The 27819-nt window shown below is 29.7% G+C and overlaps 2 protein-coding genes and 4 long non-coding RNA genes across 7 annotated transcripts; 3 read left to right on the forward strand and 3 right to left on the reverse strand.

Annotated features, from left to right (window-relative positions):
* The first annotated feature begins 227 nt into the window (after positions 1–227).
* On the forward strand, positions 228–802 carry LOC135121866 (uncharacterized). Of its 2 annotated transcripts, none has more exons than XR_010279143.1 (3): positions 228–320; positions 509–574; positions 660–802. It is a non-coding gene; the product is annotated as an uncharacterized LOC135121866 (long non-coding RNA). The 2 variants fall into 2 exon arrangements; XR_010279144.1 differs by having other exon boundaries at positions 681–802.
* Positions 803–1119: 317 nt separating this feature from the next.
* LOC135121885 (uncharacterized) lies at positions 1120–2631 on the forward strand. The gene is made up of 3 exons (XR_010279147.1): positions 1120–1232; positions 2070–2110; positions 2356–2631. It is a non-coding gene; the product is annotated as an uncharacterized LOC135121885 (long non-coding RNA).
* A 20-nt stretch (positions 2632–2651) lies between these two features.
* On the forward strand, positions 2652–3534 carry LOC135121884 (uncharacterized). Its single transcript, XM_064046164.1, has 3 exons — positions 2652–2873; positions 2940–3061; positions 3120–3534. Exons 1-3 carry the CDS (start codon positions 2812–2814, stop codon positions 3389–3391), a joined length of 456 nt encoding a protein of 151 aa, XP_063902234.1. The 5' UTR covers positions 2652–2811; the 3' UTR covers positions 3392–3534.
* A 299-nt stretch (positions 3535–3833) lies between these two features.
* Positions 3834–7221, reverse strand: LOC135121887 (uncharacterized). Its single transcript, XM_064046165.1, has 11 exons — positions 7175–7221; positions 6826–6936; positions 6475–6573; positions 6335–6416; positions 6170–6284; positions 6036–6112; positions 4653–4792; positions 4459–4579; positions 4344–4407; positions 4147–4281; positions 3834–3961 (listed from the first exon to the last, which is right to left on the reverse strand). The coding sequence occupies exons 5-11, from the start codon at positions 6181–6183 to the stop codon at positions 3847–3849; spliced, it is 666 nt and encodes a 221-aa protein (XP_063902235.1). The 5' UTR covers positions 6184–6284; positions 6335–6416; positions 6475–6573; positions 6826–6936; positions 7175–7221; the 3' UTR covers positions 3834–3846.
* A 60-nt stretch (positions 7222–7281) lies between these two features.
* On the reverse strand, positions 7282–8056 carry LOC135121867 (uncharacterized). Its single transcript, XR_010279145.1, has 3 exons — positions 7849–8056; positions 7585–7652; positions 7282–7357 (listed from the first exon to the last, which is right to left on the reverse strand). It is a non-coding gene; the product is annotated as an uncharacterized LOC135121867 (long non-coding RNA).
* An 11795-nt stretch (positions 8057–19851) lies between these two features.
* Positions 19852–20711, reverse strand: LOC135121861 (uncharacterized). The gene is made up of 6 exons (XR_010279140.1): positions 20621–20711; positions 20446–20534; positions 20331–20377; positions 20130–20271; positions 19998–20063; positions 19852–19925 (listed from the first exon to the last, which is right to left on the reverse strand). It is a non-coding gene; the product is annotated as an uncharacterized LOC135121861 (long non-coding RNA).
* Between the last annotated feature and the right edge of the window lie 7108 nt (positions 20712–27819).

Raw genomic sequence — 27819 nt, forward strand, 5'->3', positions numbered from 1 at the left:
AAGTTTTCCGTTGACATTTTTAGTGCGGGCTCGTCACTTATTTTAATTCATGTATATCTTTATTTATACTAGATTTTGTAAATGTCTTAATAGGATTTTTTTACGCAGAAATAAAGAACTTATAAGAGGAGCTCTTCGTTTATTGTGTTCAGAGAATTTTATAGAACAAGTAGTTTTTTTAGCGTCCTTGTTTAATTATTTCTTTTGTATTTGTTTTATAGAGTTTTACCTTTACAATGTTGTAAATGAGTTCATTGGATAATGCTTCAATACTAGATAATATAGGAAAATCTAATTTTGAAGAACTACCAGAAGAAGCCGTATTAAAAATCTTTGTATCACAACTTTTACCAATCTTTTTTACAGAGTTAAAGAAAAGTATTAGAAAAGTTATTTTCAATCTACAAAAATTTATATGTATTTTTTAATTCTTTTCATTTTTTTTTCTTTTGAATTTGTACTAAAATGTATCTTTTATATGTAATATAATTGCTATTTTGTCCTTTAGTTTAAAAATCCGAACGAACGTGAAGGACGCGTTAGTAAGCAGACTGGAAACTTAATAAAATTTAAGGTTATTCTTTTATATTTTTTAAAAATATTTTTTTTATAATAACATTTATAATTGTAAATCCGTTAAGAACTCTATAATATATTAGATTTTATTATATCAAATATAGCAGAAGAAAATTAGATTAGACAAAAAAAATTCTCGAAAACTCTCCCGGTCGCCTGTAAGAGAAAAGGCTCGTTTAAATTTATTAAGGATTGAGAATGAATTGGAAAAATTATACCAATCCACGAACAAGTATTTTTTAATATTTCAACATTTTATTATTGTCAAGTTAAATGACGATCTCTTTTCAGTACTCAGCTGCCTTCAGAAAATTTAGACGAACCAGAATCAAATTTTATAAATAATGATTTTAACAACCTCAAAGATTCTAATAACTTAATAAAATTGGATGAAGAAAAAAATTTAACCAAATTTGAAGTAAATGGTCTAACAGTCGAGTTACTTTCCTGTATAGATGTCCCTGTAACGGTAACTCAGAGGCAATTTTTTTAAAATTTTTTTAAAGGAATTTTTATTAATAATGTAATATAAAAAAGTGTAAAAAAAAGCACTAGTTCTGATCAAATCCTCAAAGTGGCTTTCACTCCGGACGGCAGTCATCTCGGGGCCCTTCTGAGCAAGTCCGTCTTAGTTTTTCGGAGAATTGAAGATCAGAGTAATTTTTTAGCTTGTGTTAATCTTATTTTTTATCAATTAAAAATTTAAAATTTTTTTTATTTATAATTTTTTTTAATTTATTAAATAAACTGAAGGAAACTTAAAGGAAATATAAAGTTTTTTCTGCTTTTGTAGAATTTATTACTTAAATTATAAACACTACAATATTTAATTTACAAATCCCTTTTTTAGATTATTTTATTTTAAAAAAAATTATTATATAATATAAAGATTTTTAAAAAAAATATAAAAATAATTTCTATGGTTTACTACTTTAAGTACTAATTGATTGGTTACGTTACGCTAAATGTTAACGGTGTGCATACTTCTAGGGAGATTGGAATTAAATTATTTATAACTTTTTAACTATAGTTTAATATTATTAATGATTTTTTAATTTATAATTTTAAACAAAACTTTTACTTTAAAACTGTATTTTTTTAATAAATCTAGAATTTTCAATTTTATTTTTTTACTTAAATATTGTTTATTGAATTAATATATTCAAAGACATATATTTTATTAAAGATGCAAAAAAGCTTTTTATTATAAATATATAATTTTGTAAAAAAATTTAAAATTTAAAATTAATAAATGTATTGTTCACAAGTAAATTAATATTTTTTAATTAATTATATATATAAAAAGTATTTCCTGTTCTAAACATAGTTAATAAGTTTATATTATCACAATTAAGAGTAATAATTATTATAATATAACTAACAAGTAAATATATAGGGAACTGTAAAGTTTATAATTATAAGTAAAACTTTTACTTCTTAAGAATAACTTTTGACTGAAATTATTATTATTACTGCTATTACTATTATATCAGATATAATTAAGGACTGGTTGATGAAGTTTAGTATAAAGAAGGTTAACTTCTATATATTTTTTATAATATTTTTAAAAAAAAAAAATTCATTATTTTACGTACTGATAGCCCAACAACGAACCAACCGCCTTTTTTAAATTAACAGTCAATTAGAATGAATTGTGTTTATTACTAAATTTTTTAGAAACAATTTTTTTGTTAAGAATTTCGTTGCCAACTTTTTTAAGATTTCTTTAAACTACTTTTCTTTTTTATTAATTTTTTTTTTTTTAAATATTTTTAATAGAATTCTGAATGTCGTCATTTTTTGAGCCTTTCTTTTTCCAGCGCTTATCTGATAGTTTCTGGTCACTTTACCTCGGAAGTTTTTAGGTTTGCTGGTTGTTTATTGGTTCCCATATTTGTAATATTTTTTTATGAAAGATTATATTCTTTGGAAAATGGGCAGAATTTACTGATTACGCAGAATTTATTGTTATTAAAAGAGCCATTGAACTATAATAATAATAATAATAATAATAATAATAATAATAATAATAATAATAAAAGCGTAGAGGCTTACTTTTGTTCGTCTTTTGACGTTTTTGCTTCAGTCGAGCGAAATTGCCTTATATTTATAAGAAACACCTGCAATACTATCACGATCATTTATTATAACGAATCGGGCGCCGCCAATGAGCTTGTGATTTCAGAGAGTCGCTGTATTGTAGTGGAGGACGCGGCCGAAAAGTTCCTTTCGGTTATGTGTGATAAAGAAAAAGGCGTCTTTGCAGTGGTGGCCAGCGAGAATTCCTTATATTTCTGGTAAAGTGCTGCTCTTCATCTTTTTTATAACTTTTTTTTTACCTTTTTTTACCTTTTTTCTTTCAGGAACGTAAAGGAAAATTTTCTTTTTACTTCGATCCAACTTTCTTTGCCATGTGCCCCGCTGCACATTTTTCTGCATCCGCGTGAAGAGTATCTTTTTTTAGTGGTCCAGAATAGTCAATCAAGTGCCTTTACTAATTCGCCTTTTTTTGAATTTTTTTTACTTTTAAGCTGCGCGTATAGGGTTTACTCTCCTCTGCCTTGGCAGACTCGAATACGCCGAATTAAAAAGTTTTCATGCTCCCTTCCACGTGGCCGATAGCACTGTGGCTGAAAATCTATTGGTCGCCTCCGGTCCGGCGGGAGAGCTTCTCTTCTGGGATATGCTCACGGGAGCTCCGCTGGGAACTATCACCGATCGCCACGCGGACGGAGTCTTATCGATAGCGATTGGACAGGACCTCATGTGCACTTTTACCGAACGCGGCAGGCTTCACGTGTATCGGATTTTTTAAAAGCACTGATAATAAGACATCATTTATGCGCGTTCACTATTTTCGTTGCATATAGTTTCATATATAAGTCAGAAGTGCATTGGTCGTTTTACATTTTGCTTTTATATATTTTTAGTATCAAAATCATAATAAAAGTTCACACATGGCCACGTGAGCTTATTACTTATAATATTGGCAGTGTTTACATTCTCGATAATTTCAAGTACGGCTGCAATCGCGGTTAGGGCGGGCTCGTTGGAGGAAAGAAACAATATTTTTCATTAAATAAAAATGAAAAAAACCTCCAGTATAAATCACTTTACTTTTATAGTTTCTTTATAATCATAAAAAAAAAAGTCCCAGAAAAACTAGTTCAACCTATTTTTCTATTGGTTACTATCAAAATATCTTTTTTCTACTCACCAATTTTCGTTAATAATACTACTAGTAATAACTTCTGTACAATAAAAAACGAATCAATTATCAAAATCCCGCAGAAAAAGTTGTGACTTTGCGCTCCAAAGTTTAACTAAACAGTCCGCCGAGGCAGTGGCCAACCATGGCTCACAGGGGTGAAAGTCTACAGCATAACTAAAAAGAAAAAATGTAAATATAAAGAATAAAATGTAGTGAACAACAAATATATTAATATAATAAAAATATTAATACACCCATCGCTGTAAATTATTATGAATGTATAATATAATAACAATTTATAAATAGTAATAAATGTGAATATGATCAGCAACCATAATATATAATTATGAAAATATTACACACGATCGCTGTGCCCGTGAAGGCGTTGAATGCAAGAAGAATGCCCGTCCCCAACATCAAAAATATAAGCAAAACCATCGGCGCTTCCAGTAGCCAATATCAGCGTGTTATGCACAGACTTTTGGCTCGGATTCCTCATTATTATAATTGTTATTACTTTAATTATTATTATTACTATTATTATTATTATAATAACTTTATCATATTCTCAAAGTTTTGTGAAGATTGTTCATCGTTAGCAGGTACAGGCCAGCCTTCGTCTATTCGTCTCAACTTTTGTAATATAAAAATAAAAGAGAACAAATAAGTACAATTTTTCCCAAGAAAGAAAGAAGAGCGGATTGGCCAGTTTTTATTCACGTGGCCTATAAGAAGCGCTGTAGTTCGCAGAGTCGTCGAAGGCGGCATGGCTCCGCGGTTATATACGTGTATCTTTGATGTTAAGATGAAAAAATGCACCAATGAAAACGACAATAAATAAAAATTCATTAAAAAGTTGACATACGACATTGTCATAACTGTTGACTGCCAGATATTTGCTTTCTTCCTCGCGTGAAGGGTCACTGGAACTGCCCTGTGAAGGTACGTGAATGCAGGATATAGAGTGCCTTCCTTCACTGTTGAGCGTCGAGCTAATAGCTTTTCCTTATGAAAATTTTGGGATAAAGAAGCAAAGAAATAAAAATCTCTGAATTTCATAATAAAAACCGAAAGTACCTAAAATAAAATTGACTTCATAATAACTTTACTAAATATAAACTTTTTTTGTATTTTTTAGTACAATTAAATTGCCTCAACCTTGTAATAAGTTGCCTACAAAGGCGACCAATCATATAATGTTTTCCACACAATACCAAACAATAGAGTAAAATAAAGCGCTCTCGCCTCCCCAATAGGAATTAAAATAAATTTGATTGTATTATAAAACAACATACTTATAGTTTTTTGGTAGCTTTTTTCTCTTTAAAAAATCTTTATTGAAAAATATAAAAATATAAAAAATACATATTTTAAATAAAAGTTTAAAAACTTTTTATGGAAAAAAAATGTTATTTGTTAAACCATGTTAATAAAATTTAAATTCAAAGCCAAAAAAGAAGTGACCATTTGAGCATATAATAATGTAACTTAATAACACAACATAATACAATAGAAAAATATATAAAAAAATAGGACATAAACACAATAAATAGTATAATTCATTAATTATAAACACACTAATTATAGTTACAAATACGCCAATCAACCCCCGTCTTCCCCCCCGCCCCCCCCTCCCAATTTTCCACAGGAAAAATAATCCGTGTAGAAACCAATTAAATACTGACAACCATTGATAAAAATACAGGAAAAGAGAAATTTATTTTCTACTGCATAAAAAATAATTTAACCCACATTATTTATTGGATACAAACTAACAAAGTATAACCAATCAGGTACTATTAAGTAATTATACAAATATAGAAGCGTTTTTTTGATCTGCAAGAGTATTACACGCCGAAAACCAGTCAATAAAACATTCTGCTTTAAATTTATCCTTTACTTGTATTTATATTTTCATTATATACACTTCAATATCTTACTTAATTATGCATATACTCATATATAATACACCTTTTTATCGACAGTTCCATACAAATTTGATTTAATACTAATAATAGTTTACTTTCTTTAACTATAAATCTTTTAATAACCAATAAAAAAAAGGTAAAATAATTTTTATTTTCCAAATAAAATATAAAAGAAATAAAGCAATAATTATTATTTTGTATTATATATTTTTTATCTTCTCATAATTTTTTGAAATCTATTATTACTCATTTAAATTTATTTAAATAAAAGTAAAAAAGTTTTAATAAAAAACAAAAATATTGTAAACAGAAAAAGAAACCTATTCGCAGATCCCAAGTGCTCAAGGTTCCCTTGGAGTCTCCCGTAATAACATATGTACCATCGCGATATGCGTAGCTTATTATTATTACTATTATTATTATTATCATAATTATTATTAAAAAAAAAGGTTACATTGAATTGATCATCGCATCGTTAAAAATGGCAAGCGCAGTTTCGTTGGGTAACAACCGGCAGTCCTGCACGTGAAGTTGGTTGCGCGTGGTACCCACAATTATAATATTTTTATCTTTTATAATAATAATAGTAATAATATTAATAATTCATAAAAAGATTTACTTGTTGAATTAAAAGAAACAGCGTGTGCAAATCCTTCAACTTTATATTCGTATACAGCATTTCCAGTTAACACGTCAATCACCTTTCATAAGTATTAATAATAATAATAATAAAGAAAATAAATATAATAATAAATTTACTTTAGCAAAAGAATCATAAGAACCGGAAACAAGCAAACTTCCATCTACAAACCAACATAGATCCGCAACAATAATGTTGTGATGAGTTAAACTATGAATCTAATTTATTTATTAGTTTAAATAAAAAAAATCAATTAAAATTAGAAGAAATTAAGTTAACTAAATTTTAAATCGAAGATTTAAATTTACTACGATAGATTAAAAAAAATCTAAATCCAAATCAAACCTTTATTTCTTTAAATTTCCAGTTGTATTATTTTAATATAAAAAAATTAGACAATGAATAAATTTATACAAAATATATAAAATTAAAATTTACTTCGAAATTTTTTTAATTAAAAGTAAACGGACCAGTTTTTGCTGTTGGACATCCCAAAAACAAATGCTCTTATCGAAGCTTCCAGTGGCGAGAACATTTCCGCACGGCGAGTACTTCACCGCATAAACGGCGCCGGTATGCCCCTAAAAAGTTTGTCTCCTTATATAAGATTTTTTATTATGTACAAATTTATGATAAAAAAGATTAATAAATCATGAAATTAATTACAACTTTGATTCGTTATTTAACTCTCGTACTTGAATAAAAAGTAAATAAATTTTTTTAAAAAAAGTATTTTGTTTTAATTCTTTTAATATAACCTATTCATGAATTTATTTAAAACGGTTACAAAAAATAAAAATTTTACTAATATATAAAAACTTTAAAATCTCCTTTATAAGAAAAATGACGGCCGTCTCTGTGCTTCTCACTCCCTAAAAATAAGTTTTATTCACAAATTCGTAAAAGTTAAATAAAATCAGTGCCTTTGTCTATAGGCCGCTCAAATTCTTTGGTAAGAGGTATACTGTCGCGTATGAAATTGCTAAGTACTTTCTTTTCATCCTTTTAAGATTTTGTACTGATAAGTAAAATTTTTACTTAAATTTTTTTTTCTATGACAAAAAATCGTTCTCTGAAGGCTCCAAAAAATTATTAATAATAACATAAAAGTATAATAAAATATTTTCAAACTTTATAAATATTTATAAAAGTTTAAAAAAAAAATTAGAATGAGGATTATTTTCAGTCTTCATTCAAATTATTTTATATAAATATAAATTAGTTAAAACATTTTTAGAGTGAATAGTCGGTGTGAAATTTCCCACTACGTTTCCGGCCATAACAGCAAGACTTTTACCTAATAAACAGTATTGTAAAGTTCTTAATCTTATAAAAGGATTTAAATTTAAAAAGTAAATTAGTATGAAGTAAAAAGAAAAATCTTAATTTAAAAATTAAGCCGTCAAACCTCACGTACATACGCTATAAAAAAATTAATATTAATAAAAATAAACGAAGACAATATAAGTCATTTTCTAAAAGGAATAGTATGCCTTCTTTATTATGCACTTCGGATGATGGTGCTGATAAACCATGCAGAGCTACGTGATCTCTTTGAGTTTGAAATTCTCCAGTTGATCCTTTTAAATTTTCATCACTTTTTTCTTTGTTATGAGTACAATAGTTAGGGGACTTTTCCGTAATTTTTATTTTATAAAAGTTATCTAATGAAGTTGAGCTCATATTAGCAGCTAAGCTACTATTTACAAGACCTGCACCTCCGTAATTATAATAATTTTCTACATTCAAGTTAAATTGCTTTAAGCGCTGCTGGTTTAGTATATCATTTCTAATTAATATAAAGTTAAAGAAATTTATATTTTTTTTTTTAAAAAAGGTAAAAAGGCGAATATTATATAGAGAGAAATTTAATAGTTTAGTAGAAAAGCTGTCAAAGTATTCACCTTACGCTTAATTCATAAACACTCTTCTTTAAAGCTTTGTTTTCCTGCTGTAAAGTATCAAGTTTGTGTAAAAGAGATCTATTTTCACGCAAAACCTATGACATAATAAAAAATAAAAAAACTAAATATAAAAATTAAAGTCAATTTTAATTACATTTTCATAGTGAGTTTGCGAAATGATTGCACTTTCAGAATGGTAGCTATGTTGACGACCAGAACTCATGATTTTTACGTAGAATTTTTATTAATAAATTTTTTTGGACTACATCAAATGTGTATTATAGCTACTCACCAGCTGTTTTTTAAAATTATTATATAGCGGTTCTACCAGAGACCTCTAATAACTTTATTTTATAGCTCCGCCGTTATAGGCCCCTAAACTATATGCTCCCTCTTCTGCAGTTTGCTGGAGGGCTCTCAGAACTGCTATTATTGTTGGTTAGTATAGCGATTTAGTTGTGCGGTTTTAGCCAGAAATTATCTTCACAATATAATAGAAATTTCTATTACTTTAAAACTTTTTTTTTAAAGCAGGATTTGCGCAAATGGTTAGTTTTTGCTTTGTGATTTCAGTAGAGATGGAGGTGTATTCACTAGGTAGTATTATGTGAAGAGAGATGTAGACTGGTTATTTTTTCAAGCTTAAATTGTTTTTTGTCTTATTAACGACACTTGTGTTAAATTCTAAGAACTTTGTAATAAAAGTTTGTTTAAAAACTTTAAATAGAGAATAAAGAGGATATAATTTTATGTTTGGGAGCACAAAAAGATATATTTTTTTGTGCTATAAAGTAAGGTGTATCCTATGCGAGGCTTAAATAAGCGTTCTTCACATACAATAATTTTTGCTAGTCTTCTCTAATATATTTAACATAAAAGTGAGTTAACTTCATCTACTCGCTCAAACTATTAGTTATAGGTTTATACTTTATGAGAATTAAAAGTTTAGTAAGTTAAGGGTGTTTTATACATATTTTATAAATATATGAACTATGAAATGGAGTAAATTATTGTGTAAAAATTTCACAAAAAAGTTCTAATATTAGTCGTTATAGTATACCAGTTTAACTTTCTTTTTTAATAAATCGTTCAAAATTATAAATAACTAACTACTGTCAGAGTAAATAAAAAAACTCAAGTTATACTACATTTAATATATTATCAAAGTTTTTGGTCCGAAAATTTATAGCACTTGTCCTTTAATTGAAACCAATATTATAAAGCACTACTTGATTGTTAACATTTGATAAACTAACAGTTTCGACGACTTTCGGCAGTGTTTACCACCTAACAGGATTTAAACAAAACTCTCATACAATTTAATCGTTATTTTAACATACGACAAGAGCTCTGTTCAGTGACAAAAGTAACTAGAGCTTTTTAGCGTTGAGCTCTAAGTTTTTACTTCTAATTATTCGGTACTTTAAATAAAATATATCATCCAAAAGTATATGGTATCTTAAATGTCCTCTTATGATCTCACAATTAAAATTATAATAGAATAATGCAAGAAAATTAATTATAACAGCTCTTAGTTTTTAACTTGAATAGCACAATTTTTTGGCTACAGAAAACTATTTTATATACCGCTAAAATTTATCCTCCTTGTAAAAGCGAATCCTTATTTATTTATTTAAGAGATTGACGCGCTACAGGCAAAGATATACATCCTATTTACTAGCTAACCTTTAAACCCTTAATTGTCGGGAAGTAGGCTCCCTAAAGATTGAAATTTATATTTCATGAAAATCTTTTTAACCTTTTAACTGGTGCAAACGTAGATATACGTTATAAACTGTGAGCTCGAATTGGGTATAAACTTACTCCTTTTACTTGCGCAACTGTAATGTGACTCTCTATATAAATCTTTGTTTTGAGATCTGCCTACTCAAATAAAATTTAATTTATACACTAAAAACATTTGAAAAAAAGTTTGTCCAAGCCCACAGTTTACAAAACGTGTATATAAGTTTGTGCCAGTTTAAGATTAGATCAATTTTCAACGCTACAACTTATACATTTACTACTGTTTTAAGAAAATTGACTTATCCTTTCCTGGCACTCTTTATGTTTTCTATTAAATTACGTGATTAAGCTACTCCGGTTTTTTTCTATTTTTGCTCATCTCTGAAGAATGATATTTCTCTTTGCACAAATGGCCTCATGCGTTATCTAAATACCATTTAAAGGTATTTGACGTTTTCTAATAACGTTAATTATATTAGCAAGAGGCCTCACTCAGGTACTTTATTTTATATGTAACGTATTGGCCTACTTTAAAGCCGCAAATTAAAAAATAAAAAATTCTATATTTACTGGATACAAGCTTCTAATGTTAAGGTTGTATTTCTCAACTCAAGGAAGTTCTCACAAGTTTAATAAAAACGGCTAAACAAAAAGGTAGCAAACACAAATTACTTAACATGTATTTAAACGTCCTTAATAGAGCTTTATATTTAATTATATTTTTTTTTTCCTGACATACTACAGTCTATATGCACAGCATATTTTTGCTGCTTAATCCTTATCCTCCTTTTAAACTATAAGAGAGGTGAAGAAGGATCCAGCCCACCTCGAAGAGTTTCATGTTCCGTGTTTGAGTACCAGCCAAAGGGCAAGTTATAAGAAGAAAGAAGTAGACAGCAACAACAAAACAAAAAAAAGATCTATTTTATTATCAAGAATAAAGAGAATAAAATAAGATTAGTAAATAATAATAAAATAATTTAAGCGATAATATTTAATATACTATAATACGCTGTTTTTTTAAAATGTGCTAATTGAACTATAATAATACTTAAGTCGATTAAGCATACTAAAATAATAGTTTATATGTATTCTGTCACTTTTATATATGGATTTTTATCATTTAATAAAGTGTAAATTAAATTATATTATAAATGTGTAAACGGCTAATAATTAGGGCGATAAATAAAGGTTCAAAGGAAGCGGTCTTTAGATGTATTTAGGTATTTCATACCTGATAATACTGGTCTTGGTTATAACTAACAGTAGTGGCTAATAAACTATTGGTATGTTTACTGTAATCTTTATAGTATTTAGTCGCATTTGTAAGGACAAAGTCTTGATTGTTTTCATTTGGCAGTCAAGGTGTAACTGAGCATTACGTATGAACCATAGAGTATCAGTGATTATTCTGAGTATTAAACTTATTTATGACGCTCAGAGTAGGACCAACAAACGGAAGCATACATAATTAGGCGAATAATAGATTTATATAAAAGCAGCTTTTTTGTGAGGTAGAGTATGCTGCGCCCACATAATAATGGGTATAGAACATTCATGGCAGCGTTCACTTTTCTCAGAACATACTCAACATGAGCGTTCCATGTTAACTTAAAATCTATAATAACTCCTGAGTGCTTAATACGAGAACTCCGCGGAATAGCAATTTTAAATAAATATAGAGCTTAGCGCTTTTGAATATTAACTCTTCTTCTTGAAGTTGTCATTGCTGCACTCTTAAAAAATTGATCGTTATCCTCAGTAAATCAAATTTCCAAAGTGTACAAGTAAATTGTTAAGTGTTTAATAGCCGGTGCCGTCGATTTAGAGCCGCAGAATATAGCTGTGTCGTCCGTATATTGGGCTAGTAATACGATAAATGATTTGTAATCTCTTCTATATAAATCGCGAATAAAAGCGACGATAAAACCGATCTTTGAGGGGCTCCAAAGTTTAAACCCCTCTCCCTCCCCCAGAACTGAATTAACTGTTCCAATACTGACTGTGAATTTTCTACGTAATAATATTTTGTCATCCGGACTAAGGATCTAGAAAATTAAACCTGACCATCTTATAGACAAGTCCTTTGTGACGAACTTTATCGAAGGTTTTTTCAACGTCTAAAAATACTATTGCGGTAATTTTTTAAAAGTTAAAGGCTTTAGTAACATTCTGTAAGTCTTAGAATCTTTTGTAATGGAATGTTTTTTAAGGAAACCAAATTGACACTTTGGAATAATGTTCTTTTCTTTCGTAAAGTTTTTTAATCTTGCGAGTATCACAGCCTCCGTTAACTTGTCAATGCAGGATAGTAAACTTATGGGCCCATAGTCTTTAATAAAGTTTCCTGATTTTTTAATTTGGAAATAAAAACAACTGCTAACTTCCAACGATTTGGAAAGTAAGGTATAGGTAACATCGGATTAAAAAGCTCGTTTACATAGGCAATATCCTTAGCATTAAAGTTTTGAACCTTAGGTTTGATATATCGTCTGGTCCCACAGCCTTTTTGGTCTTTAACGAGTTGATTATATTTTACTATTTCTTCCCAACTAGTAAAACAAAGATTGTCTAAGTCATGATTAGAGGTCGCCTGATACGGAGGCCCCACTTCTTGGGTCGTAGTGAAACTCTCGTGAACAATTATTGAACAAAAACATAGATTCATCTCTGACAGTATGTGCTCGCTCTTTTCATGGTATGGGTGATATACTTAATATATAGCGGTAAGGGTTGAGAGACCTTTTTAGTTCCATAACGACGAGTCCGCAGGGCTTACACATTTCAGCTTTTGTTCCCAAAGTTTGTTATTAAGTTTATCAATTTCTTCTTTAATAAATTATTAACTTTGTTGTAGGCTTTTTTGTCTCTAAAAAAAGCCTGTATTTATATATTTTAATTTAAGGTAGCGACTCCTTTTAATCATCTGCATAAAGCCGGAGGCATTTTTAAGTTGAAGGATCCAAAAGGTTTAGAAGTGGGGTTAGAATTGTAAGCACTTCGGATTGTTGATTCTAGATGATTGACCGCATAATGGATACGTGACTCGGATGGCAGAAAGTATATTTATTAAGATTTCCGCCCAGTAATGTTGAAAATACGGCAAGTGAGTTATTCTGATGGTAGTTAAACCATCAGACAAAACAGTGCCTCTTAGCTCGATAAGACCTGGACTATGGTCGGAGGACAGCTCGTATAAAAAGAATTAATATATGCAGTGAAGTTATATATTTTTAATACAGTAAATGTCCAATACGTTAGCGCTTTCTCATGGTTTAATGTGACTTGGGTCAGTTGGGTCTAGAATAAGGCAATCGGATAAATTAGCCTTAGTTAAGAATTTTCCATTTTTATCCGAACAGCGGTTGTTCCAATGGGCGTGCTTGCAATTGGGATCTCCAGCCAACAAACTGAGCTCGATAAACCAAAAATATATTCTAAGTCCACATAAAATAACTTCTTGCTCGGGGACTTGTAAGCTGATATCACTGATGCGTCACCATTCTTCTGTGATTTGATGCGTATCCCAATTGCTTCTAAGCTCGGAATATTACTTGTATATAACCCCTTGTGCTAGATACTTTTTAACTAAAATTGCTACCCCTTCTTTTTTCGAGGCTATGTGATCGCACCTATAAGTGGTATAATTAGATATTTGGAACTTACTTCCTTCTTTCAAGTGAGTTTCCAAAATGAGAATAATATCAAATTTGGTAAAGAGTAACAAGTTTAAGTACTTCAAATTTTTTGTTTCTTAGACCGTCTACGTTCCAAGATAAAATCCTAATATTTTATAAGCGGTATTCATTATTCATATCCTGTTGCCAAGTTTCTCCAATAAATAACCTATTGATTTCGAAATTTGGTTACTAATAACCTCAATTAGGGAGACTACTACATGAATAATTATTAAATAATCTAAGTTAGTAGAAGTTGAAAGTCTCCTGTCGTAACTCGACATCAGCTCATTCCTGGTTCTATAGCACAATCTCTGATATTACTTATTGTCAATTCTCCCAATCTTTCTAAGAGGAACTTTTTTAAAATGAAAGATGCATCCTCTGGGGTTTAAAGTGGGATCGCCTTTACAGTTTTCACATCTTGGTTTATCAGCTTTTTCTTTAGGACATAACTTTGGGGCATGATCTTCACAGCATTTAACACATTTGTAGCCAAAGGAACAGAGTTTTTCGCTATATCCGTATAATCGGCATCCAAAGCATTGGCCAACCCTACCACTCTTATTTAAAGGTTCCGCTGAGACTGAAATGTAGCTTATATTTCTTACGTTATATATACTTTATACTTTTTTCAGATTGAGATAATTTTACAAGGACCGAAGGGAGCGGAGTTCTAAACTTGTCATAGCGGCGCATTCTGATGGCTGCAGAAAACCCTTAAATTTCCAGCTCTTGTTTAATATACTCGGCCTCTAGCTCAGTAAAGACGCCACGCAAGTTCACTGTCTTTTTCATGGGATAACTGAAGAGTATCAAATTCATGACCATTGGCGTCAAATAGGGCTATAAGTTTTCTAAAGTCATTTTTTCGGAGGGTGCCAGTATTTTTAGCCTTGTATCGCATCTTTAGCGGAGTTAATAAATATATTGTTAGCTTTAAATTGTGAGGATAAAAGTTTCCAAACTGATTTATTTCGAAAAATAATGGGGTGGATTCGAAGTTTTTTATCATTTATTACTATTAATATTGCTATTAGTATTACTGTTAATATTACTTTATTTATTATGATTATTGTTATTATAAATGTTGTTATTATTATTACCACTATTATAACTACTATTTCCATTACTATTACCGTTATTAATTATATCACTGTTATTATTACTAATATTGTTAGTATTTGTATTACTATATGAAGCATTAATTTTATTATTGGTCCTGTTTTTCTAACTTTGAGTTGTATTTATGCTTAAACTTTTAAGATCTCCATCGGTGCGATTTGAGCTCACAGTATGTTCGTTATTAACAGTACCTTGGCCAGTATCAAATTAGAGAAAGCAAAAATATTTCTTGTTGAAAGTTCTAAGGGTTGTTGCTCTCTCTTTCGTTTTTTAGGAACCTTCTCCTGCGAAAGACTCTCTTTAATTCTCAGTTCCGCAATAAGTTTGTTTGCAGATCTCTGATGGTAGCTAGCAAATTAGCTATCGTATCCTGGGAATAGTATATCTCCGTAACTCTCTTGCGGTTAAGCTATAGTGCCTTAACGTTTAAAATAAAATAAACAGTTAGAAAAAATCTCTCTTCGCCTTCAGTTTTTGCTAAAGGAACTTTATAATAACTTATCAACTGTATTAATAGATTGCTTTTCAATTCAATTGACGCTTTATATCATTTTTTGATTAGCTTCTTATTTATTTTCATGGTTGGAAAAAAAAAATTATTTAATCCAATATCCAATAAAACAATTAATCTAGTTATCTTCGATTATTTAATGATATATTAAACTTAAAAAGAATAATTAACAACTGCATCGGTTAATGTAAATATCTCTCCTTGTCTCTACACTTTTTTTTTTAAATTTTATTTCTTTATTAGTTATTTTTATCTAAACTTAAACATATTTTTATTGTTTATTCATTTTTTCCTATATTTTTTTCTAAATCCTAATAGAGTGCGACTAATCCGTAATAAGGGTACCCAAGTTCGAAAGTTTCTTATAAACGGCTAGCTCGGAGCTACTTTTCAAATTTATAATATCCATATTATTTTTTTTATCACTATTTAAATTATTACCTTAACTTCTAATATTAGTGGTAAAAAGTATTCACGGAGGAAGACGAGTTTCTCTTGAGAAACGGCCTGCATTTCTTCCAGTTATTCAAGCGGGAGTTATTAAGAGCTCCTATTATATTCGTTAGTTCAGTAATGTATTCTTTTCAAAGGTCTTAAAACATTTAATGTTTTTAAATTTTCAAGTATATATAATTTGATGATGCCAAATAATTATGAGTACAGCCTTATTTAACAAAATTTTTTCTAAAGGTGATATGCGTTTAAATTTAAAATTTAAACAATAGAATAATAAATTGGGCGAATTATTTATTATAATCTATATTATAAATTTCTCACAAGTTAAGTTATGTTACTATGTTAATGCTTGCCCTTGGGACACGTTATTTCGAAAGTGAACTCTTAGTAGATTGCTCTAAGCTTAAACTCGCCAAAACTTAGTTTGTAAAATTTTTTACAAGCAAATATATATCACTAATTAAAAATTGTTTAATTTGGTCTTATTGTTTGTCGTGGTCAAATTTAACTATAAGAGCACTTTTAAGTTTTTAGTGTTAGTGGTACTACTGAGAAACCACGCGAGACGCTTACTAAACCCATGTAAAACAAATTATTCTCCGGTTAATATTAATCTATCAAAATTTATATATATATCGATGTACATATAGTAGTATCGTGTATAATACAATTTATATATATTTGACGTGTCAGAATTTATGTACCACCAACGATGTAGACGTAAAAAAGGAAGGGATAATATTATATTCTTATATCTATGTATTAACCCGTTTCTACCAAATTACAAAAAATTGTTTAATGCAGATGAAGAATTTTTCACCAAAACTACTTTTCATTGGTTGAGATTTTTTACTGATTATTTACTTTTCAAGAGGTTCGATAAAATTTTATTTAGCGTTATTGTGTTATGTTAATGCATTTATTTATGTGTTGTTTATAATGTGCTTTATTTTATGTTTTCTTGTCTTTCGGGTTATTGTTTTTTTACTCTGTTACTTTGTTGTGTATTTGTATTTTTATGTTTTAGTGTTATAATCGATTTAAATTAGTGAGATTTGTTCATTTTGTATAATTTTATTTTAAATATTAATTAAAACTAATGCTTTTTTATAGTTTTATTTTTGGGGAACTACTAATTTCTAAAAGGGTTTATTTATTTATTTCTTTTTTCTATTACTTCCTCGGGGTTGTATAACTTTAAATTTTTTTGGTTTTACGTTTTAAGTTCACATTTATGTTTTGCATTTATCTTAAATCGTTTGGTGGTTTTTAATTTTTCATTTGTTTAATTATTTAGTACTTATAAAATATCTGTAAGCAAAATTAGAACAGCAGGTGGACTCATTAACTAATAGCTTAAGTGAGCAGATGTAATACTCCGTCTGCTGAGGATCTTCTACTCTAAAGTTTTATAGGCATTATACGTTTAAACTTAGTCATTAGGATAAGAACAAACAAGAATTTGGAGTTTGAGTAAATTCTTAAGACCTCAAGCTTAATACAAAAAGTAATATAATTATAAAATAAATTATTCTGTTTCTTAGGCTTTAATGTAGTTGATTGTCAGAAACCCATTAATGCTCAAACAAGAATTAAATAAAAACAATTTTTTTTATTAAAGCGATTTGTAAGCTCACCATATAAATAATTGGTTTATCTGGTATTTAACTACAAAATAATTAAGGAATGGGAAAACAAAAAAAGTTTTTTATCTTGTATGTAGCGGCCCTTGTAACACTTTAAAGATTAAGTTTTTTGTAAGTGCGTTGTTACAATTATTTATACACGCCCACTGACTTGCAGCAAACCATTTTTTAAAAATGTGCGACAGTCAATTATTATTACCGTCCTTTTATTAGGGTTGTCCAAGTACGTCAAACCTTAAACGCTAATAAAGGCTAAACATTCACGATTATAAAAGCGAACGCCCTTAGAAATAGAGGCCCAAAGAATGTGAGCTGATACGTTCATAGGTAATCAGTGCACGTACGGCTACAACCTAGTTCTAGATAAGCTCTTCCGGGTCCAGTTCGGAACTATTTAGTGAAAACATATTGCTTCTGCTATATTTTTGTTACTTAAAGGGTACCACAGTCTAAGCTAAAGAACTAAGAAATGGCGGTCAGATATAGCTTAATCAAAAAAAAATAATAGCGAGTTTAAAATAGTTAATATGACTGCTAATTTTTACTAAAATAGTAAAAAATTTTCATACACATGGCCTTTAATTCTGGGTTTACTAGCTTTTTGCTGTGTACTTGGCTTATGAAAACCGTAAATTAGTTAACGAGATGGTAATTTCGGCTGGAGTTTGTTTCTACATGCTTGTCCTATATCTTTTAAAATAAATTGAGAATAATTAACTTTTAATAGATAATTATTCTAATTTGGAATTTTTTATTTAAAAATTATGACGTTTCACAATATACGATTCCTTCGAATAAACACTGGTTCATAAGTAATAACGAGGAAAAAAAACTTATTGGCGACCAGAGTCGGTTGTAGAGAGCCCCCAAGTAAAAATTTGATTTCTTAAGTATAACCTTTACCGAATGTAAGTAAAATTACCACATTTAAAAACCTTGTTAGTGCATGTATATTATTAAAATTAGTAATATTTTGTATATAATTCTAGTATCTAGCCGTTAGTACCTGGCAAACCTGTAATGTATGTAAACTTACTAATCTAAAGTCCGGAGAATTTCAGGTTTTTACATTTTATTATTTACAAAACCTAAACTCTAGATTTTAAGCAAACTGGTCTTTGGCAAAAGTCTATACTTAATTAATTTTAAGAAGAATTATTTTTGTGTTTAATTTAATAAATATAAAAATATGAGCAGTTTGTTGGTGGCTGGCTTTTTGAAGAAAATAATAACTTTGTTTGGTTTTTATAGAAATCCAACAAGTATGTAGATCACAAATTTTACTTTTAAGTAATAGAAAAAAGTTATTGAAGTCAATTAATTTTTAATTAAATTTAATAACATCTAGCTTATTCCCAAAAGAAAGTTTATTACTCTTTTACCGAATGGTTTGAAGGGATCTTAGATTAATTAATTCGTAGTATAGATTCAAATTATACAAATGGGTTTATTTTCTATTATAACTTTTAAGTAAAAATTCTAATATTTTTATAAATAAGTACTCTTTCAAATAACAAATATGCTTACCCCTCGAATATAATACGACTGTGGTAGGGTTACTGGGTAATGATTTAATATAAAAGTGTTATCTTTTAGTATGTATTATTAAAAAATATGCTAATTCCAAATACCTTCTTAATTTCCATATCGTTAAAGACTTTCAAGGTAAATATCTTTTTTATAAATGATTAAGTTTCTGGTTGAGGGCGGCACCTTGTAGGTGAGCCTCTAGTTATCATGCTAAAAACAATTATTTCTATAGATGCTGTAAAAGTTGCCCGCGCTAACTATACAGATAACTGTTCTGGGATTAATAAATTATTTTAATTTTTTAAATCGAGTATATTTTAATCTATTAAATTATTGACTGGAGCGTCCGACGCGGAATGGATATTTTCCTGTGAAAAGTACATAAAAATAAAGTATAGTTAATTTAAAATCCACTAAAAGATTTTTTTATGGCCGCCCGCTCTCTATCTCCAATCAAGTCAAGTTGTGGCCTCCTTGCAGGCAAGAAACCGTAAAAATAATAAAAATTTCGCTTTTATTGAAAAATACAAAACGTACAAGTGTTTAAATTTATAGATTCTCAACTCAAATCAGGACGTAATATATTAATAAAATGAACTTATTCTTATTTGAGAACTTTAAAAAACAATAATCTCTATACCAGAAACTATTAAACGTTTTCTAAACTAGAGATTCTGAAAAAGTTCAATTGGAGCGCAATAATTTTGATTTACTGGATCTTATAAAATTATTGTCAAACTGACTAGATAATATTAAAAGTGCAACCTGCCGAAAACGTAAGCAATAATAAAATAAAATAAAAATATAAAAGAATTTTTAATCCTTTTATGGTGCTAAAAAAAAACCGTTTACAATTAATTAAATATGCGTTTCCCGTTTTGCTCAAATTTAACAAAAGTTTTAACACAGCTTCTATAAAAACAAAGATTCCAGCCCTTTTTCATTCACTTTTTGTTTGCATATTAAGGCTAAAGTCTCCGCGTATATATAAAAAAGATTATCAGGTAAAAACAAAAATGATTATTTTTATAAAAAAAAGAAATATACTTTGAAACTACGAGGCTCAGTAGTAGCGAGTTCCGACAAAACTTTCCTGTTAAGCTTGATGTTATGCTAGTTAACAAAAAGTAATTAATAACCTTCAAAAAATTATAGAAGTAAAAAAAAGAAACCAATTACTTTCACCAGTCCGTTCATAAAACGGCTATAATTAAAATTATGTTCTTGACAGGCAGCGCCAATGCGGGTAATCCAGAGCTTCCTGATGTTACGCTTCTTTAACTTTCTCGATACGTAACGGTAAAGCATCCCTTTTTCAACTCTAATGATAAAGAATAAACGTTACTTTCAAAAAAATAATAATAATTAACTGTAAATAACCTCCTCCTGGCTAATATAAAGCAAGTTCGTCCACGACCTCTAAATCCCTAAATTTAAAAGATGTTAATCTTAATAACTCAAAGAATTTCATTTTTTTCTAAAAAACAAATATAACCTTTGCTAACGCAAAGATACGAGACTTTCGAGGCCCTCTTTTGGCACCAACAGCTCTCATTTAAAGAATATTTAACGGTTTGCGCTCCTCTATTTTTAAAAAAAAAAATAATAATGAATAATAATAATCAAGTTAAAAAATATAACAAGGTTTACAATAGACATAAAAAATAAACTTTAAAACTAATGTCAGTATGGGAAGATTTCTTTCTTGCAGTAAAACAAAGCAACAAAGTAGACTCCACCGCTCTAACTCTTGACTTGAACGGTAGGTATCACATTTAAGGGTTCACTTCCCCTTTTCGGTAATACTTTCACCACGCTAAAGGTGGATTTATATTTTTAAGGGGACAGAAAACTGTTTATCCCTCTAGCCCTCTTTAAGCGAATTTCTTAATGAACATATGGCTTTGCTTGCCACTCGTTCGAGACGAAAGCGGTTTATAAATATTATATGTTGTGGTTTTAATAAGTGCTTAATTATTTTATTGCAATTTTCTGTTCCCTTCTCTTATAAGCTATAAACTTTGCAGCGAACAACAGAAAACATTGCTTAGAACGTATCAAGAGACCGAGAGCATTGTGCTCAGCTACCGATTCGTAAGAAGTGATGGAATGCGTTTGTAGATACTAAAAACACTCTCTGGAGACCCTAACGCGTTCCTTTTTTGACACAGCATTTTGTTTTGTAGCACTTAGTGAGCAGGCTATTGTAAGGGGCGGAGGTCCAAGCAGCGACAGTTTTCATTGGCGGCGCTGCTACCACATGCCACCATAAATTAGCATGCCATGTTATGAATTTAGCACGGGCCCTTGGGAGGATATTTGATTTTTTGTACTCCTGCGTGGAGCGTATCGTGGATAGAGGGGAGGTCTAGTTACCGTATTATGTATATATGTCTAATTTATTTATACGTTTATTCCCACCTTGCGTATAGATAACTACGCTTTTATAGCCACTACCGCGATATTGTCGTTCTAGGAATATAACAATACCGCGAAAGCTTGCTAACTATATAAGTCACGTGCAGTCGTGGATCGAGTAGGAGCCGGTGTAGTAGAAATGGACTTTGGAGACGAGTAAATCAGTAAATCGATAACTTTAAGTTACTTTCAACGAAACTAAAAAAAGCAGTTGTAACTGCACTTATAAGTTGCATTTTGTGCTTATTCATTTCATACGCTGAATTTAAAAAGTTTAAAACGTTCTGTTAACGCAATAATACCAACTTAGCCCACGTTTTAAGAAAGACAAAGGTCGTTAGGGGTGAGTTTTTTCTTTATTGACTAACTATTTCCACTGCTTTATAATAAATTACTATTTTGATCATTTTTTAATTATCCCTTTTCTAGATTAATATATATGTATTAAATATTTTTTAAGATTATCTATTAAACTGCGAAATGTCAGGGGGATTATGTTCAATACCTTCAAATTATCATAATATTGGTGTTGCCGAAATAAACCCGAGCCTAAAATTTTTAAATTCATGTTTCACCATATCTTTTTAATATACGTATATACATAAGTAAATAGCTAAAAAGGATATTGCAGATGGCCTTAAAGAATGTTAACTAGAAACTATGCTTAGTATAGGAGGGTTAATATTTTTTCTTTTCGGTAACACAATTTTTTATCATATTAAGAAAGGAAATAAAATTTATAATTAAAAGAAATATATAGCGAAAGACAGCCAATTAATCTGTGAATAGAAATTTTTATTTTAAATACGACTAATTGTTGGACGAACCATTTAAATAATTGTTATTATTTTATAGAAGCAGTAAGATATATTAAAAAAATTTATAAGAATAAAAAAGTTTTACTGCTACTATTATATGTAAAAAAAATTCGGTAATTAGGTCTACAAAGTCAGTATAAATAAACTAAAAAAAACATGAAAAATCGTTGACAATTATATTATAAGACAAAATCGATAATGTGCAGTTAGATAAGGGAGTCACGTCCCTTTCGTCCTAACAGCGTTAGACGAGATGTTTCTGCTTGCAAAGAAATTTTAGTTAATAGTTTATCTTCAAGAATTTAGTGCAAGTTAAAAATACAACCTATAATAATGAATTTTGCGACTTTGTTCACTAGTAAACAACTATAAGAACCTATAATTAAGCTTTATCTACCCATGTTTCATCCACTTCTCTTATAAGTTACAAAAATCAATTATGATAAATTTATTAATAACTGACAGTTTTACGAAAGCTGATTGTAAAAAAATAACAGCCTGTGTGTTTATAGTTTGGAGTTCATATCCAGTTTTGCCTTTAAAAGCTTTACTCATAATAAAAATTAAAAAATTCAATAATTTACTTTCCCATTTTAAAAGTAGATTTAATAGCTAAATATGCACAACAAATAAGTTATTAGTTTTTGATGCATTCTACAACGTGTAATAATCACAGATAAGAACCTACTTTAAATACAAAAGTTAAATTTGATTTACTATCTCATCTCTTCATCATTGTTACTTCGTTATATTAAAAAATTTTGCTCTGAGCGCATATAAAATAATACACATGAAATACAAATGACAGTTATTTAGTTAAGAAAACGGTCTATAACTGCTGCCTAAATGTTCAGTACTTGAAGACCGCTACTAAATTTAGATACTTGGGAAAGATCACAAAAATGTGGGACGTTATCAGACGCTAGCAAGTTTTACTGTTGTAATATTCTTCAAAGGGTAGAATTAAGTACATTCATACTTAAAAACAATTTAAAGCGCTAAATTATATTCAAAAAAGAAAAGAAAAATTCCATAATTATTTTATGTTAAGTTAAAAACTATTATTAATAGGGACTCCTCCTTAGTTAAGGTACACTTTAACAGAATTATTAAAAACTAGTGTAGGACAATGACAGTTAGTATAGGAAAAAATATTTTTTAGATTTTTTACATGGCACATATCATTACATAAATTTTTTTTATAAAAAAAGGTTTAAAGTATTGATATAAAGACCACCTAGTAACAAGCCTTTTTTAAATTATTAATTTTCTAAAGTTATATTTTTAATTACACAAATATGGATTGTACAGCTTTTTAGGTATCATGAAAAGCTCCTTAATCATACAAAATATATAAGAAATTGAAACAAATTTTGAAAACTGTACAATCCCTCAATTTCTATAGTAACCTTGTTGATCTAGGATTTAAAGACCGCATTATTAATGACATATTTTTAGCCTAGGCACAGAAGAGTAGAGCCAAAATTAGTGTGGTGATTGCCTTCTATTATGGGAAAGGTAGCCCAAAACAAAGTCGGCTACGTAAACAACTAACCCACTTTATTTGGCTCAATGTGAGCAAGGCTATCTTCTTTTCATTCGAAGTGGAATGCGCATCTATTCTCATCACCAAGAATCCTAGGACTTCGGTTCCATTAAGCACGTTTAACTAAATTTGCCTATAACTAAAATTAAAAACGCAATTTGACGCAAAGATAGCCTTGCTTACTTCGAGCCAAACAGAGTCGGTTAGTTGCTTACGAACATCTAGTCAACTTTGTTGGCAGTCTAATCCATATTAAAAGACCTTCAGCCAAAAAATTTTGGTTTTACACTACTGTGCTTCCCTTAATGGTGTTGAAATTCTCGTTAGAAGTTTACAGGTTACTAGGCACACTACTTTTGTGGTTTCTTTAAAATTACTAATTTGAAGAGACTTTATCACGAAAAGTACTCTCAACTTAAAATATTTAATCATTACTTCTACCTTAAAATACTATTAGGAATTTTTAGATAGTAATACTGAACTATGTATGGAATTTACTGAAATGGTCACATTACTAATAAAATGTTATAGTTTATTAGGTAAAACCTAAAGAAAGGCTAGTTCAAATCTAGCAACATATATCTGAAGATAGGAATCGGTGACTGTACTTACCATTTTTGAAAATAATCTTCTTTAATTAGTTAGGTGTTGCAGATATTGCTAAAACTAGCTATTATAAAATGTTGACGTATCTGTTAAGGGAAAAGAAGGGAAAAGGGGCAGGACAACGTGCTAAAGTAGGTAATCCATAACTACGATGATGACATTGGATAGGTTTTCATCATTTTAATCTGGAAAAACCAATTCTCCTAAAAACTCGATATTAAGCCAGGACTTTCCAATTGAATGGGTGCCCTAATTAATAAACACAGTAAATTTGGCCGTTATTATCTTCACCGTCTTCTACATCTTGCAAAAATAAATTTTAATAAATTTAGTACCTCGTAAGTGAATTCTTGCTTCAATTTCTTTACTCACACATATTGTAAATATCTATTTACTATCACAAGAGTGCCATCATAGCCTGCTTTGGCCTTTGGTAGTTTCATATAATCATTGAAAAACTGTAAAATCATACGTTTGACCTTTAAATTATATGCATAGGCTCATTTATAGCATAAGACCTGTTAGCAAACTTATGACCTGTGACACAGCTATTAACCACCGCGTCTATTATAGCACCTGTCTCTTTGCTTCCTTTAAATATCGGTCTCAGTTCATTCTTCTGGTATGCATTTTACTATTACTTCTTTAATATTCCACACTAACTTGTTGCCACTATATTCCGGGGGACTGAACGCCTCAATCCGTTTATTTGCGCTTACCGTTCTAGAAAGTAACTCGACAATTTCATTTTCAAACCATGGCTAGAAACGCAACGCCCAATTAAACGAACTTATTATCTGCTTTTACCAGTTCAGCCGTTTATCTATTACAAACTCGCTTTCTGTTACATTCTTGAACAAAAATAATAGATCTACATGGTCAAATTCTATGATGAACCAAGTTTACACAATTTAATCAGGTCCATAAGTTTAGTAGAGCACCAGATCACTGCTAGTGCTTTTTATCCGTGGTATTATAGTTTTTTTGTGCGTTATTTAATTTCGAACTAAAAAACCCTACATAGTGTTTTCTTCCTTAAGAACGCTGCATCAAAAATACAGCTCTATTATATTATAAACCTCTCTTACAAATAACAATATTTAATGAGCTCTTCCGTGGTAATTAAACTGGAGCTTTAGAAATGGTTAAACAATCTTTGATAGGTATGAAAAGAAAGATAATCGAGTGGTATGTTACTCTAACCTACCAAAAATGGTATTCCTTTCTAAATATTTCATACAGTTTCCTTAAAGGTGAGGAGAAGAAAAACTAGCATCACTATCCATTTACCATTAGTATACTCTATTTCCCTATAGGGGTTAATACTAAAACAGAACCTTATTTTTTATGGATTTTGTAGAGTTAAATTAGAAGAAGCAAAGTTGAAGGTAGTAATAAGCATTCTCTGTACTTTGGTTTATTATACTTTACCAGCTAAGAACTAATGGTTGTAACCTAGCCGAAAAACGAGATAAATTTTATTTTTGTTTACAAAATTGATCTATGACGCATAACAGTGTTCGTAGTGGATAAGTTGGTATTATTGTACTTAAGGTTGAGTAATTCGTACCTGCTGTGTGAAGGTTAAGGCTGCTAACAAGATTTTGGTTGACCGTAAGAAAGCGGTTCAATAAAATAAAGGTTTGGGGACAGTCGACAGGGTTATAACTTGGTTTATGACCCACCTAGGAATTTGTTCAAGAACAGCGCGTTATAGATGGGCTACATTCTCGCTAGAGTTTCCTTTCCAGTTAATATACACTTGTTAGCTATTTGGGGCACAAGGAAACAAAAAAGTAAAAACGTGGTGATTTCCTGAAATTTAAATACTGTAAAACTAGACTTCTTCAAAGGAGCAGATGAAAGTAATTTAATACTAAGATGATAGGGATATGTAAAAAAGATTAATTTTTTCTTTTAGGGCCTTGGTATAGTAATAAATTAGTTTGTTAACAACCCTAGGGTGGTATTTGGAATTCTATTTTTACAGCACAAAGTAGATAAATATTATAAGGAAGGAACTGATGGGTGTGTTCACTGGGAAGAAATATTCAAAAAGAAAAAGGTTGAATGAAGAATGATTCTAACTAAAGTTGTTAACGTAATTTATCGACCGAAGTTGAGCTGCTGTCACCCATAGCTCCGCGGTTAGAGCAATGGCGCGCAATCTCAAGTCGCGTATTCGATTCTTCACGGTGCCAACTTGCATTTTTCCGGGTCCGGTGGTTACGAGAACAAACTTCCTCAAACAAAATTGTGATAAATATTTTAAGCATGTGGATGTTCAAATTATGCCACTTTTAAAATACGAATTGATCAAGAATATTCAATTAAGTAAGACACTATTAATATGGCACAAATTATATAATGAATAAAATAAATGCAAATAATTAATTTTATTACATAATTATCACTTATCTTAATAATTGTCCTTAACTATAGTAAAACAAGATGTAGACCAGAGATCTGAGGACGGTTGTATAGTGTCCTTGAAGTCCTACTCTTGAAAACATTAAGCAATACTTATCCTCAGTACTAATGCTTCTATATTTGAAGAAGCACTATCTCTACTATTGGCTCTAGTGTTCTTGACATTCCAGCCTTATTGTCCGCCCTTTATTTTTAGTATTTATATCTGGGTCCCGGTAAAGCCCATAAAGTAGGTGAGTTGGTGCTGTGCTAACTTTACAAGTCTAATTTATATGTAATACTCTCTCTCTGGAAATAATTTCGTGCGAAGGATAATATGTCAAGGCTCTACTTTATATAATTTTTTGTCTTCCTTTTTATGCATGAAGATTATTTAACTATCCCGAAAACCCCGGACTTTTCACGCTGTCAGTTCGAGTTACATGTGCATCGTTGTATAAATTCAAGCAGTTCACCACTCTTGTCTCTTTGCCATTTGGTTTGAATTTCGGCAAGGTAAAGTGTTTAGTACGCAATAGGTTAACATCCATATATTTACCTTATAAATGCATTCGCGGCGTAATATCTTGTACACTATTTCACAATTTTTATAAGGGTTTCATTCAATAATTATACTTTGAGATAATAAACCCCATCACAATCCTATTAAAACTGCTTGACATGGTTTGATGAATGACTTGGTAATATTAAGGAGAGTATCCGATATTAATCAATACCTACCCAAAAAGAACGGTTTTAGAAATTGCAAAGCCAAAAGTTAACTATTTTTTCAGTCTTATTGAATTTCCTTTACTGTTTAAAAGATTAAGATATATTTTTTAAAAAATGAGTTAACGACTCTAATGGAAGTGGGTGATTCATGGAGTACATGAAAATCAATTACCATATACCTTTAAAATGTAGTGTACTGTAGCTGTCTCATTAGCATATAAATGTAGTTTAAATATTAGAACTCAGAAAGGATGCCAAAAGTTTTAATTATTCGTTATCATTTTATTATGTGCTTCGCACTAATATGAAATTAACTATAATGCTTCTCACAGTACTTACA

Source organism: Zophobas morio, unplaced genomic scaffold (genome assembly GCF_036711695.1).
Source record: "Zophobas morio isolate AGI-343-1 ecotype UQ-CSIRO unplaced genomic scaffold, CSIRO_AGI_Zmor_V1 ptg000759l, whole genome shotgun sequence".
NCBI classification, from domain to species: Eukaryota; Metazoa; Arthropoda; class Insecta; order Coleoptera; family Tenebrionidae; genus Zophobas; species Zophobas morio.